Source organism: Salmo salar, chromosome 11, assembly GCF_965601325.2.
Source record: "Salmo salar chromosome 11, fSalSal1, whole genome shotgun sequence".
Lineage (NCBI taxonomy): Eukaryota > Metazoa > Chordata > Actinopteri > Salmoniformes > Salmonidae > Salmo > Salmo salar.
Window position 1 is genome coordinate 33,013,321 of NC_138301.1, and position 15,146 is coordinate 33,028,466.

General features: G+C 42.1%; 1 protein-coding gene across 2 annotated transcripts; it reads left to right on the top strand.

Moving 5' to 3' along the window:
• The first annotated feature begins 5,349 nt into the window (after positions 1 to 5,349).
• mibp2 (muscle-specific beta 1 integrin binding protein 2) lies at positions 5,350 to 8,536 on the top strand. 2 transcript variants are annotated; one of them, XM_014127317.3, is made up of 8 exons: positions 5,350 to 5,621; positions 6,120 to 6,210; positions 6,473 to 6,521; positions 6,699 to 6,885; positions 7,312 to 7,383; positions 7,614 to 7,720; positions 7,881 to 7,975; positions 8,231 to 8,536. In XM_014127317.3, exons 1-7 carry the CDS (start codon positions 5,596 to 5,598, stop codon positions 7,964 to 7,966), a joined length of 618 nt encoding a protein of 205 aa, XP_013982792.1. In that variant the 5' UTR covers positions 5,350 to 5,595; the 3' UTR covers positions 7,967 to 7,975; positions 8,231 to 8,536. The 2 variants fall into 2 exon arrangements, with proteins under 2 accessions (XP_013982792.1, XP_045545322.1); XM_045689366.2 differs by lacking the exon at positions 6,473 to 6,521 and having other exon boundaries at positions 5,376 to 5,621.
• Positions 8,537 to 15,146: the final 6,610 nt, after the last annotated feature.

Genomic DNA, 15,146 nt, shown 5'->3' on the forward strand with positions numbered 1-15,146 from the left:
TGCTTTGATTTTGTTTACTTGGCCACTGTTTCAAATGCTAACTTTTTAACATTTGTGGCACAAATCCAATGCAAGTCAATGATACCTATATTAGCATTTCCGCGCTCAGTTAGCAGTTGAAACAGTGGCCAGGTAAACAAAACCAAAGCATTGGTTGCTGTTATACCTGGTCCATAAACTGCTTACACGTTAAGAAAACCAATATGTATATACTTTTGTAATTTGGGTGACCTATCCCTTTAACAATTTCACTGAGAATACATTACATTGGATGAATAAATAATATTCCATACTACTAGTCAAACATAGAGAACTGATACTACAGTACTATATACTCATTTTTGGGGTGGGATTAGAGTGGGGGGTCCGTGGATGGCTTTTGATCACTTCTTTGGATTCGCCATGTCTTACTCATAGTTGGAAAAAAGTTTGGTCCAAATCGGAAGTTAAGTATATAATTATTGAATATTATATGAATTCTATAAATTAAAATGGCCAATTTGGGTGCAATCAATTATCTTAATTTCTCAAAGATCAAATTATATTTCAACAAAATAATGTTGCAGGAATGCTAATCTTATCTGTTTCTAACAACATAAACTATTTGGGGAAACAATCTGAGACGGTGGGTGTCGGAATCCTATTTTTCTAGAGGAATGCAGTGTTGGGAAAGGAAAGGCTAAATGTTTGAGGAGCTAACCCTAAAGACCAAGGCACTCTGACCAGAATTGTTAATTGGTATATTCTGTTTTGTCACAGAATAGAAAAGGAAAAGAGAGGATGTGTAAACATTTATAGCCAATCTTAGTATTTTAGTTGTTAATGGCTTGCTTTTGATGGTCAATGTCAACTTTAACAAGGAAAATGTTTTTTAAAACAAAGTATGTCTCTCAATTGATATAAGACAATTAAGTCCCTGTAGCCATGAATGGCCACAGCCGCCTCACAACACAAGTCTGAACCGGATTTTATTCATTTTGCATCCCAAATGCTACCCTATCTCTTATATAGTGCACTTCTTTTGACCAGAGCTCTTTGGGCCCTGATCAAAAGTATTTCACTTTGTAGGGAATAGGGTGCCATTTGGGAAGGAAACATACTGTTGGCAGCCAACTACTCATAGCTGAGGTTCTGAGGGGGCAGAAAACCATCTGTAGGAGATATTTTAGTTTCAAACCTCAGAAAACTGTGTCACATTGCTGAGAGGGTGGATACTAGTAAACAAAGCGACGAGGTCAGCAGGAGAAAGTGAAGAGAGCAAAAACATGATGTAATTAAAAACAATTACCTTTATCTTATTATCTTGGGGGGGTTCTAAGACCATAAGTACAGTACCAGTCAAAAGTTTGCATAGGTATTCACTTACTCATTCAAGGGTTTTTCTGTATTTGTACTATCTTCTACATTGTAGAATAATAGTGAAGACATAAAAACTATGAAATAACACATGGAATCATGTAGTAACCGTTTTTTTTTTTTTAATATATCAAAATATATTTGAGATTCTTCAAAGTAGCCATTGAGGACAGCCTTTGCACACTCTTGGCATTCTCTCAACCAGCTTCATGAGGTAGTCACCTGGAATGCATTTCAATTAACAGGTGTGCCTTGTTAAATTGGAATTTCTTTCCTTCTTAATGCATTTGAGTCAATCAGTTGTGTTGTGACAAGATAGGGGTGGTATACAGAAGATTGCCCTATTTGGTAAAAGACTGAGTCCATATTATGGCAAGAACAACTCAAATAAGCAAAGAGAAACGACAGTCCATATTTGCTTTAAGACATGAAGGTCAGTCAATAGGGAACATTTCAAGAACTTTGAAAGTTTCTTCAAGTGCAGTCGCAAAAACCATCAAGCGCTATGATGAAACTGGCTCTCATGAGGACCGCCACAGGAAAGGAAGACCCAGAGTTACCTCAGCTTCAGAGGATAAGTTCATTAGTTACCAGCCTCAGAAATTGCTGCCCAAATAAATGTTTCACAGAGTTCAAGTAAGACACATCTCAACATCAACTGTTCAGAGGAGACTGCGTGAATCAGGCCTTCATGGTCGAATTGCTGCAAAGAAACCACTACTAAAGGACACCAATAATATGAAGAGACTTGCTTGGGCCAAGAAACACGAGCAATGGACATTAGACCGGTGGAAATCTGTCCTTTTGGTATGATGAGTCCAAATGTGAGATTTTTGGTTCCAACCGCCGTGTCTTTGTGAGAAGCAGAGTAGGTGAACGGATTATCTCCGCATGTGTGGTTCCCACCGTGAAGCAGGAGGAGGAGGTGTGGGGGTGCTTTGAATTCAGAGCACACTTTACCAGCATGGCTTCCACAGCAATATGCCATCCCATATGGTTTGCCCTTAGTCCCACTATCATTTATTTTTCAACAGGACAATTGTGGCGGATGAATCAGAATTAGTTGGGTAACATAGATAATTAAGATGTTTTATTTGCATAATATGCTTATGTGAGATACTTGTCATATGTGAATGTATCTGTTAAACCATGTGAAGGGATGGCGTGATTAATGGGGAAACAATTACTTGTCTCCACAATGTCTGTGCGCAAGTCACTCCCTCCTTTGGCATTGGGGGAAAGTGTATGGCAGTGTCTGGACCATTGTATGTCCCCTCTGATGTTGCACTTATCTTGGGATAGTGTATGACCTAGAGGCTCACTCCCCTCAGTGAGTTTGTCCAGGAGTGGAGTCAAGAGGGGGATTACTTGAGATGGGAGTATCTAGAGTTGTCAATTGATTTAGGCCATTGGATGATATGGTGTTTCTGTTCTATACCGTACCAGGGAGAGACGGTTCCAGTTTGGAAAGGAGGACCAGACACTGGGTCTATACAATGAAAACTGTTGACACAGCAGTTGCTGTCTGCTATGTTTTATAGATATCTTTCATACAAAACTTAACCTTGTGACCCATTCCATGTATCTGTGGTTCGTCATGTACGTTGAGAGGGGTGTATCTTGGCTATAAAAGATCTTTATACTTCTGTGTAATCACTTTTCAATGGTTCATTAGAGATAGCGCATCATTGAAAGTCAAAGTGCTTTTGCAAAAGCTCTTAATTATTAAAGATGTAGTTTAAGTATAACTGTGACTGGTGTGTGAAGTTTGTAACTCTCCTCATTTGGTAATGCAGAAATTAGCCACCACACAATGACTAGAGGTCGACTGATTATGATTTTTCAGCGCCGATACCGATTATTGGAGGACCCCCCAAAAAACCGCACCGTCGGCCGATTTAAAATAATAAAAAAACGAAATAATCTTATTTTATTTATTATTTATTTATTTATTTATTTGTAATAATGACAATTACAACAATACTGAATGAACACTTATTTTAACTTAATATAATACATAAATACTATCAATTTAGCCTCAAATAAATAATGAAACATGTTCAATTTGGTTTAAATAACGCAAAAACAAAGTGTTGGAGAAGAAAGTAAAAGTGCAATATGTGCCATGTAAAAAAGCTAACATTTAAATTCCTTGCTCAGAACATGAGAACATATGAAAGCTGGTGGTTCCTTTTAACATGAGTCTTCAATATTCCCAGGTAAGAAGTTTTAGGTTGTAGTTATTATAGGAATTATAGGACTATTTCTCTCTATACGATTTGTATTTCATATACCTTTGACTATTGGATGTTCTTATAGGCACTTCAGTATTGCCAGTGTAACAGTATAGATTCCGTCCCTCTCCTCGCTCCTACCTGGGCTCGAACCAGAAACACATCGACAACAGGCACCCTCGAAGCAGCGTTACCCATGTAGAGCAAGGGGAACAACTACTCCAAATGGACTTCACACAGTTCGCAATGAGCCAGGCGGCCCAAACTGCTGTATATACCCTGACTGCTTGCACAGAACGCAAGAGAAGTGACACAAATTCATGTTAACTGCTGTATATACCCTGACTGCTTGCACGGAACGCAAGAGAAGTGACACAAATTCATGTTAGCAGGCAATATTAACTAAATATGCAGGTTTAAAAATATATACTTGTGTATTGATTTTAAAGAAAGGCATTGATGTTTATGGTTAGGTACATTTTAGTTTAATACTAGCTAGCAACTTACCTTGGCTTCTTGCTGCCCTCGTGTAACAGGTAGTCAGCCTGCCATGCAGGCTCCTCGTGGAGTGCAATGTAAGGCAGGTGGATAGAGCGTTGGACTAGAAACCGGAAGGTTGCAAAAACAAATCCCCGAGGTGACAAGGTAAAAATCTGTTGTTCTGCCCCTGAACAAGGCAGTTAACCCCCGTTCCTAGGCCGTCATTGAAAATAAGAATGTGTTCTTAATTTGACTTGCCTAGTTAAATAAAGGTGTAACATTTTTTATTATTATTATAATAATTTTTTTAATTGGTGGCCAAAAATACCGATTACCGATTGTTATGAAAACTTGAAATCGGCCTAATTAATCGGCCATTTCGATTAATCGGTTGATCTCTAACAATGACCACAATGACCCAACACACGTCCCGGCTGTGTAAAGGCTATTTGACCAAGAAGGAGAGTTATGGAGTGCTGCATCAGATGACCTGGCCTCCACAATCACCTGACCTCAACCCAATTGAGATGGTTTGGGATGAGTTGGACCACAGAGTAAAGGAAAAGCAGCCAACAAGTGCTCAGCATATGTGGGAACTCCATCAAGACTGTTGGAAAAGCATTCCAGGTGAAGCTGGTTGAGAGAATGCCAATAGTGTGCAAAGCTGTCATCAAGGCAAAGGGTGGCTACTTTGAAGAATCTCAAATATAAAATATATTTCGATTTGTTTAACACTTTTTTTTTGTGTTACTACGCGATTCCATATGTGTTAGTTCACAGTTTTGATGTCTTAACTATTATTCTACAATATAGAAAAGTCAAATTAAAGAAACCCCCTTCAATGAGTAGGTGTGTCCAGACTTTTGACTGGTACTGTATAGAATATATGCAGCTCGTACATTGCATAACAGTCTCTCAGGAAATGTACACTGTGTACAATGGACACCTACTTTTATGTCACTCCTCAGTACAGACTGTCTATAAAACCGACTTATATCAGCAGAACAATTTATCGGATAAAGCTAATGACAAATACATAGCAAACCAATACAGACGATGGGGCAATTGGGAGGTGACAAAGAACGAACAAGTGTTTTATTTTTTTCCTTTTACAGACAACAACAAAATCTATTTTTTTTTTGCAATCAAGATTTATTTTAATTGGTTCTAGAAAAAAAGGTGGGCGGGGAAAGCGGGGGGTGAAGATTTCAACGCTTCCTGATTGGCTGTGGGTTTTTGTTTCCGCTGGGACTGAAGTGTTTATATAGCCAATCACCGTTGAACTGGCAGTAAGCGTAGTAGTGAGCCTAGCAGTTCATTTCTCTCTTGGTGGAAGCACACAGCGAAGTGACATCGTCCAACCTTTCACCATATTCTGAAACATGGAAGAATCAAGTAGTTGACGTTTACTGAACCTTCTCTTTTGAAGCTTTCTTCCGTCTGATCACTGAGTTCCTAGAGGGCTGACCGGTCCTGTTTTTTTGACGTTTTTTGCAAGTTTCCTGAACTTTCACTGTCTGACAAGATGAAGTACATTATCGGCATCGGCGGGTGAGTGTCTTGAAATACCGGTAATATAGCCTACTAGGCCGCAGCACGTGGGGCTGGGCGCGTTCCATAGGAATACCGCTTGTCCGTTCTCTTTCTGTCATCGTGGCGACTTTACAGCCCTTCCCTTTCCAGCAGTATATTTCCATTGTCTAATAAATACCCTAAATATGCTTCTGACATAGCCTCATCGCCCGGGAGCGAATACCAATATATTTATAACCCCTTCTGTCTGTGGCGAAGAGGTTAGTTTCCGGTTGTGATATGTAATACGTGTGCAGCCGTCATTGAAACGTTAATTCACTACAATAATGTTGCCAGCGTCGGGCGATTTAACGTTACAATGTTACCTGTGGCGCTAAAAGAATACAAACGTGTGTAATCGTTATCTGTCCCTCTGCCCACTAGTTGCCATTCATATGTAATGCCAGCGACGTTGTACAATACAGCGCCCTCACTCGTGGTGTTTCTTACCATATGTGATTGTGTATGTTTTTACAGCGTAACCAACGGGGGAAAGACCACCCTCACCAACAAACTGATGAAGAACCTTCCCAACAGTTGTGTGGTTCATCAGGATGACTTTTTCAAGGTGAGTCTCTTATGTGTGTATTACTATAGCTATTACTGTCGTTATTATGTTGGTCGTTATGCTAGTGATAGAGTAAACCCACATTGCACATGGGCTAGAGCTTTGAATCTATATTGATGTCATTGCTTGGATAGAAGAACTAGTATTTCCTTCAGTGTGTGTTGGGAGAGAGGCGTGAGGGAGGGTTGGCAGACCCTGAGAGGTGTTCATATGGCAGAATGTTAGAATGTACCTGGGTACATCTCATTCATGTATGTTTCAGCCACAAGATCAGATTGAAGTTGGTGAAGATGGCTTTAAGCAGTATGATGGTAAGACGGGTTCTTTCTGGAAGGGTTGGGGGGGGTGAGTCTGTGGGTGTGTAACACACTACTACTTAATACAATCATCATGCTTCTAAACCTAGAAGGCGGATTTTAGCTGTACATCGCTTCGTTTCTCACTGTCTCTCCTTTTATATGCCTTTTTCCTTTCCATCATCCCTCCAGTCATCACTGCCCTCGACATGGACGCCATGATGAGTACCATCTACGCCTGGCTTGACGACCCGGTGAAGTTTGAAAGGTCGCACGGCGTCAACAACACTTTGGATACCGAGATTCTCCCGGAGTCTGACCACAGGGATGAGGGAACTCACATCCTCATCGTGGAAGGATTCCTGCTTTACACCTACGGGTGAGAACTCTTGTCTCTCTCTCTCCTTCTTCCTCTCTTCCTGCTCCTCAACTCTGGGTGAGGAGGACAGAATGTGTTTCTGTGTCTCTCCTAGTAGAACACCATTAGTTCTAGATCTGGTTCATCTAGCAGCTTTGTAGTTATATGTAAAGTATAATACCACAGTAATATAGTAGTAGTAACACCAGTACACTTGGTCAATACTTTGACTATTTCCTCCTGTTTAACTAAGTAACAAGCATGTAAATTGAAAATGAAATGCTTTCACAGCTATGAGTGAAAAGCCTGTCTGGAGTGTCTGTTCTCTCCCTAAAACTCTGGGTGAGGTGCTGGTACATTCCACACAGGAGTGAGATGTACTTTCATCTCATTCTGTCAACTTATAAAACGTATAATATTTCCAATTCTGTTTGTGTGTTCCTGCAGACCTTTGATCGACGTACTGAACCAACGCTATTTTATTTCCATTCCATACGAAGTATGCAAAAAGAGGAGGTGGTAAGTTAAACACGGACATATCTACCTGAACATCCAGCTTTTGCTGCTTTACTGTTGTGAAGTAACCTTTCAGCTAATCCTGTGTGTGTGTGTCCTGTGTGTGTGTGTCCTGTGTGTGTGTGTCCTGTGTGTGTGTGTCCTGTGTGTGTGTGTCCTGTGTGTGTGTGTCCTGTGTGTGTGTGTGTCCTGTGTGTGTGTGTCGTGTGTGTGTGTGTGTGTCCTGTGTGCAGCTCAAGGAACTACAAGGTACCAGATCCCCCGGGTCTGTTTGATGGTCACGTCTGGCCCATGTACACCAAACACAAGCTCATCATGGAAACATTAGGAGTTGATATTGGTAAGTGTATGTGCACAGTATATCCATGCTCCCATTAAATCATGTGTTTGTGATAAATGTGTAATGCTTCTGTCGGTGTGTGTGTGTACACGGCATATCGGTTCTCCTACTTGTGTAGTATCTGTTTTCATGTTACTAATTATTTGTGTGGTGTTTACAGTGCAGCTAGATGGAACTAAGTCAAAGGAACAGCTGTACAACGCTGTCTACGAAGACGTCCTGAACAACATCCAGAAGTGTCTGTAAGCAACAAAGGTACGTTTCCTTGCTGTCCCACACTCATTATTGTCCCCCTCATGTCAGCCTCAACCTTGAAAACATCACTACCTGTAGATACTAACAAATAGTTGTTTGTATGTAACTAAACATATCTTTGTGTGAGAGAATTTTGTTGTGTAAATAAACGTCTGAGTTTTCTTGTGTAAAACAACTAATACTTGTGCGTCTAAATATACTAGGTGTGTGTTGTATAAATCACAACTAATAGGTTTGTGTTCTGTGTTCTTCCAGGTCAGTCTATCGGCTAAGAGAAGGATATATCTGCCTGCAAGAGGAGAAGGAGAGGTGTGCCTTGCCTTAAACATTTCTACGTCATTCTGTCCTGCAGCTAGCAACACTCTTTCTACCAGCTGCTGCCACCGTGTCATTACTCTTTTCTAGTGTAAATTATTCCCTGGCATTATATGCAGGCATGGTTTTATATCCTCCATATTTATTGCTTTGTTACGAGCCACCAGTCAGTCACAGAGATGACAATAGAACAGAGGAGGGTTGCAGCTCAAAGCACAACACCAATAAACAATCCTCCTGCTAAAACTCTGTTGTCTTCTATAACTGTTGGTTTCTACTGTATTAGTCAACCTGTTGGCATGAAGTACATCTGCATACCGTTGAAGTGGACCAGGATATGAAGGTTTCCTCCAGTTCTACTGGACATAATGGAGTTTAATCCCATGACTATTGCTCCAACAAGACATATGTTCACTTTATTTACTGTTGTATGACTTCTAGTTCTGCTTCCACCCTTCCATTGGCAGTGTGTGTACATCTGTCTCAGACACATCCCCAGCCAGCCAGGGCACAGCTAACTGCTCGTTGTGGTTTTCCCTTTTCAACACTTTGTCTTTTTCTTAAACACTGCAGCCTGAGGCAGGACACCACTAAACATAGGTCCCCGCGGTAACGCTCGCTATCTATCCCCCCGGCAACAGTTGGCACGGGTGATAGCAGGGTGTGATCACGAGACTACCCTGTGACCTTGACAACCACTAAGATCTGCTTCACTGGAAAATCAACTCTAAGTTCATGACATGTTGCTTCTTTTTTCTCTGAATTTAGCCATGCTGTACAGTATGCTTATTTCTACAGAGTTTTGACTTCATAGATGGTAGATTCTAGAACTTCCATGTAACAAACTGAACTCCAGGTAAAGACTGCTACACCACCAGCTCATGCTCTGTTGCTATTGGCTAGTCACGCTGGATTTGTTTGTTGACATTGCTGTCTCATTGGCAACAAGTAGCTCATTACATTTAGCAGATTCTAGACTAAAACACTGCTGTCCCAGGATAGCCTATATGTCAAGGTTGTTTTGTTACTGAAGGAACTTCAGCAACTCTTGGATGACAGTGTTACAACCAACCAAAACTATGGACGAACGTTGTTTTGTTCAACAGATAATGACAGTAAAATATTCGATTTTGGCCAGATTTCCATGTGCAACTGTTCAGTGAAGACTACATTGTGTTTTGACACCATGGTACTCTCGGTCACTCTGCTTACTGAATTGAATCTGGTGGAGAAGCCTGGGATTCAAGGCTACATGTACAACGACATGCAGTATAAATGCCACACCTTCAGTCTAGTCAGTTTAGGGAGAAACAATAGGCTGGAATCCACACTGAATTACTCTGCTTCACTAATGAAATGGGGCAGCTCGGTTTGTATTCCACCAGGCCCTATGGAAAGAGGGCAAACTGACCTACAACTGGGAGAGGTCAAATAACTGTAGTTGTCTCTTCCATAGAGACCATGTTTGCATCCAAAATGGCAGACTTCCCTATATAGTGCAGTACTTTTGACCAGAGCCCTATGGCCCTGTCAAAACACATTTCAAGGAAACAGTGAATAAGTGAATAATAGGCCTATAAACTGAAATCTTTTAAATCAAATATTTTAGACAATGTGCTGTCTGCTATTTGATAAATGAAAACGTTGAACTTGAAATATAAGAACTTAGTAATGCCATAAAGATTTCCCCATAGGACACCTATGATAGGGGTATAGTAGAGGTGCTACCTTAAATTATTCAAATGATGCATTAGAAGTTGCTTACTGTACACATACTTTATATAAGGGGCATTTTGCAGATCACGTCCAGATACACATCACTTTCCTAGCTCTCTGCTAAATAGGACTATGTCCACATATATGTCTTAAACATGTCCTTCATATGCACTCAATGTAAAGCATGTTTTCCCTGTAATGAGAATAAGATGTCAGAAGTATAAGTCATGTTACAGCGGAAGGAAAAGGCCCTCACCACCAACCCACATCAGAACCCTGAACCAGACAGAACGTCTTGGGCCATGGGGGCGTGAGTCAACATGCAGGGCGGATCGCTAGGCGAGTTGAGGCGAGGGGGTGGGTAATTTTCCAGGGAAGTTTTTTTTCTCTGTGGTTGTAGAGGCGTGTTAAGTAACACGTGCTGAGAAAATAGGACACAGCCCAATATGAGGACAAGCATTGGCCTCTTGCCCACTTTTCAAATTAATACAGTTCAGCTGTTTGTTTGTCTCTCCCATTGAATGTGCCCATACATTATGAGCATGCTTTGTCTCTATATGCACTGAGGAAGTAAGGAAATTACATGTACACACACATACAAACACATGTATATGCTCCGCACACAAGGTGACACAGCGCAGTGACAAGATCCACACACACGGCCTCCTTTAACACATTTGAACTTGCTATGTGTGTGAGTGTATGTTGGATGTCACCCTGAGCTCATCCAACAACACACACCACAATAACATAACTCCCCTCATACACTCCCCACGACACCACAATACAATAACCCAGGTGGGCACAAACACACACAATCATAACTCTGTCTCTGTTCCAGGTGCATTCTGCCACATTCACACCATTGTATCAATTATGCCATTACATTCACCTCAAACTGCAATTTAATTGAAGTTGCAACCTCTGAAAACAAAACTTGCTCATATCAGGAGAAAGTGGTTATTATATAATAATTAAACATGCTTTAGTTTCTTTGAAATTAATCTCTAACCAATCATCATCAATTGTGTTGAACTATTTGAAATACCAGAAAGCATGTAAGTACCAAAAGGCACATCATTTCTCAGTAAATACCAGGAGTTACCAGCTGAAACGGTGAACTAAGGTAAGGACAGTGTAACCTAACAGACACTGTGTCTCCTGGCGACCAGACAGAGCGTGTCTGAACAGGCAATGTCTGTCTGATGACATTCAGACAAACAGCTTCAGTGTGTGTTTGTGTGTAATGGATGGACAGAGAGCGTGCTCAGTCCCACTAGGACAGAGAGAGAAACATACTGTCCTGCAGCAGCTGCTGTGAGGGAGCCACTAGCACATGGAAACATCCACACTTTGTCAGTCTTGGTTTTCTCTCATTGTAATGTAAAGCTGTGGAAGTAGCCTACATGTGCATTGTACTGTATGTGTGTGTGTGTGTGTGTGTGTGTGTGCGTACGCGCGTGTGTGTGAGCAGTGTAGCGGTAAACAGTCGATCTTTTTGCAATCCTAACCACTCCAGGAATTTCCTAGATGCTATTTTAGCAGCTCACCGGAGCCACATGATTACGCTTTCCAAACCGACCCTGCAGGGGAGAGAATGAACATGCTACCAGAAAACCGACCCGGCAGGGGAGAGAATGAACATGGCTACCAACAAGCTGGATCAAGTGGATCCTGTGTCATTATAAGATCTCACAAGATCAAATGGGGAACGTGTGAATCTGTGATTTAATGATTGAGATAAATGATTAAATAAATAAAAGTAATGTGTATCATTTATGATGCAATATCCAGTATGTGTATTAAATGGTGTTACAGTAAAGGTCTTGAAGAAGACGTTACAGAATGTCATAATAACTGAATAGGCCATATCAACTGTTGGCACAGTTGTAATTTAGCAGTACATCTCCCTGTATCCTGCACACTGAAATGAATGTATCTGTCAATGCCAAGCCTTTCCACCGCAATCTACACTGCTGGGCTCAGTAAAACACACTTCAGATAACACCACACTTTAAATCCCTAACGCATACATTCACACACACAACCCACCACACGTACCCACACACTCACACAACCCACCACACGTACCCACACACTCACACAACCCACCACACGTACCCACACACTCACACAACCCACCACACGTACCCACACAGTCACACAACCCACCACACACTCACACAACCCACCACACGTACCCACACACTCACACAACCCACCACACGTACCCACACACTCACACAACCCACCACACGTACCCACACACTCACACAACCCACCACACATACCCACACACTCACACAACCCACCACACACTCACACAACCCACCACACGTACCCACACACTCACACAACCCACCACACGTACCCACACACTCACACAACCCACCACTCATACAGTATCCGGTACACTCCCACAACCCCCTACTCGTACCCCAGCATGATGTAACTTTAAAACGAGGTGGAAACGTTCTAGGTCAACGAGAAGACGTCACAGATAAAGAGGCCTTTCCTGTTACCGCACAATCTTCTAGAGATACATTAGAATAAGGCTCTCTGTGTATATGAGATAGAATACGCTGGGTGAGAGCGTCAGATAAGCAGTTATGGAAGAAGTGGTGCTCCTCTTTGGGAAAAAATGTAAATGTCTATAATTGCAGCGCTGCGGGGCTGGCTGCCCCAGAACGCCCCCTGACTACAAACTGCTCTGCACCTCTCTCTCATTCCCTTTCTTTCTTTTTCTCTCTCTGCCACTCTGTCTACTTACCTCTACAATCATAGAAAATAAAGTGCTATCTAGAACCTTAAAGGGTTCTTCAGCTGTCCCCATAGTACAACCCTTTGAAGAACCCTTTTAGGCTCCAGGTACAACAATTTTGGGTTCCTTGTAAAACCTTTTCCACAGAGGGTTCTACATGGAACCCAAAAGAGTTCTATGTGGAACAAAAAAGGGTTCTTCAAAGGGTTCTAGTCTACTCTATACAGATCAACCAAAACCCCTGGGCTGGGCTGGCTGTGGAGACCTGGAGTTATCTCAACCACACTGACCACTAACGGCCCAAGAGGTAGACATAGTGGATGTCACTCTCTCTCCTGTCTCTCCTTCACCACCTCTCCACTTTCTCTGTCTCTCTTTCTCTCCTCTCTATGTCTCTCTGTCTCTACCTCACACACTCTCTCTCCTCTGCCTCCCCTCTCTCTTCACTCCCCCCCTCTCCCCTGTCTGTTCTGAGGGAAGCAGCAGGATAAGCAGTAGTCAGTCTGTGGTCATCTCAGAAAGAGAATAAACAACAGTATAAATTCTAGTGGAGACTGGTGGCTAACTCTGCTCTACTGTTTAAGGTTTGGCTTAGACTGGAGAGTATCTACCCATATATTCACGTGCATGTATATCATATACTTATATGTCCACACACACACACACACACACACACACACACACACACACACACACACACACACACACACACACACACACACACACACACACACACACACACACCTCTTAAGGCCAGCCACTAGACCAGAACCCATCAGCATCTCTCCTTGGCTTCTGAGGTGACTGTGTATCTGCAGACACAACAGAAAGACATCCATCTGTCTGAAAAAATAAACTCTCTGATTCTCCCACAGTACACAACATTCTCCCTCTCTCCTCTCTTTTTCTCCCTCTCTCTCTCCTTCTCTGTTACCCAGCGTAGGGCAATAACAAGGGCAGGGCACATTGGTTTAATCAAATCATCCTTTCCCTCCACCACAGTAACCCAGCTCTTCAATGCGTCTCTCTCTGTGCGTAGGGCACATTGCTATATCTACCAATTTAACAGCAGTAGATCCCATCCCACTGAAACCAGGGTGATTTATAAAATCTGCTGTTTCTAATGGGCTTTTTACTGAAGCCTTGTTTTGAGGACTCACAGACGTTATTTTTGTGGGAAACAAAAAAAAAGAGCTTAAAATGAAGGCCGGTACAGCATGAGAGCTAGAGAGAGTTAACGCAGTACTAACTAATCCAGCTAACCAAACACTAACTGCAACCAAAGGCCAAGTCGAGGGTAAACCCAGCACTTGGCTAGCCAACCCAGGGCTGATATAGTAAAGGGTTAACCCAGAGTCTGGGTTGGTGGTAAAAGTCTATACCTCCTGGGGTTCACCATAGTCTGTGTTTGTGTGTTGCTGCTGAGATGTGAAACATACCAGGGCAGTAATTACACAGACAGGGACAACAACAACAAGATTGTTTATCACTGAGAAGAGAAGGCCTTTAGCCTAGAGAAGACAACAACTATGTAGGGAATAGCTTGCCATTTTGAGATGCAGACAACCCTTCACCTCTATAACAACACATCTCATTCACTTTTCATTGAGGAAAATTTGAATGACAGTTTCAGTTTACTTCCTAAATTGACTCAAATTAAATGCAATCTGACTTCTCCTCTTACAGTGAAGAGATATATAGTATTGTGTATGAGCTTTCTACGGGTACATTGACTGAAACATCTTTTTAACATTTAAAAAAGATATTACTCCATCTGTTGGGTCAGCCTGGGCAACTCAACTACCCACATTCCCCTTGTGCCCGTCTGGCCTGGTCATGGTTATATAAGACCATGCAGGCATTGGATGGGAGGAAAACTAGCCTCACTATTCCCTAAATAGTGCATTACTTTTAACCAGGGCCCATGGAGTAGTGCACAAAGAACCTGTCCGTGACCCCACTCACCCAGGGTGTCTCCGAGGGTGATGGGATATACAAAAACACATTTCTAATTCACACATGCATATAATACACACTAGTACATGTGTGAAATAGGACAAAAATAAACACCCACCAAAGAAGAAATAGGGTGCCATTTGGGATGCAGACTGACTCTGTCATGCCCTGCTCTGCTCTCTCGTCAAAACACCAGCAGAACCAGACATGTTTTCCAGATCCACCACACCACTATACCCAATATCCCAGGCATTGTCTCATCTCTGTCCTGGTCAAAACACACCAGCCTGGGAGGAAAGCTAGCCTCCCTATCTCAGCCCTGGTCTGTCCTGGTGAAGACACACCAGCCTGGGAGGAAAGCTAGCCTCCCTATCTCAGCCCTGGTCTGTCCTGGTGAAGACACACCAGCCTGGGAGGAAAGCT

What these genes read in the sequence shown, in the direction of transcription:
- mibp2 (XM_014127317.3), top strand. Translation starts at nt 5,596, where the DNA reads ATGAAGTACATTATCGGCATCGGCGG. An exon ending in ATCAGGATGACTTTTTCAAG is followed by an intron (nt 6,211 to 6,472) that starts GTGAGTCTCTTA and finishes TGTATGTTTCAG; the next exon opens with CCACAAGATCAGATTGAAGT. An exon ending in TTCCTGCTTTACACCTACGG is followed by an intron (nt 6,886 to 7,311) that starts GTGAGAACTCTT and finishes GTGTTCCTGCAG; the next exon opens with ACCTTTGATCGACGTACTGA.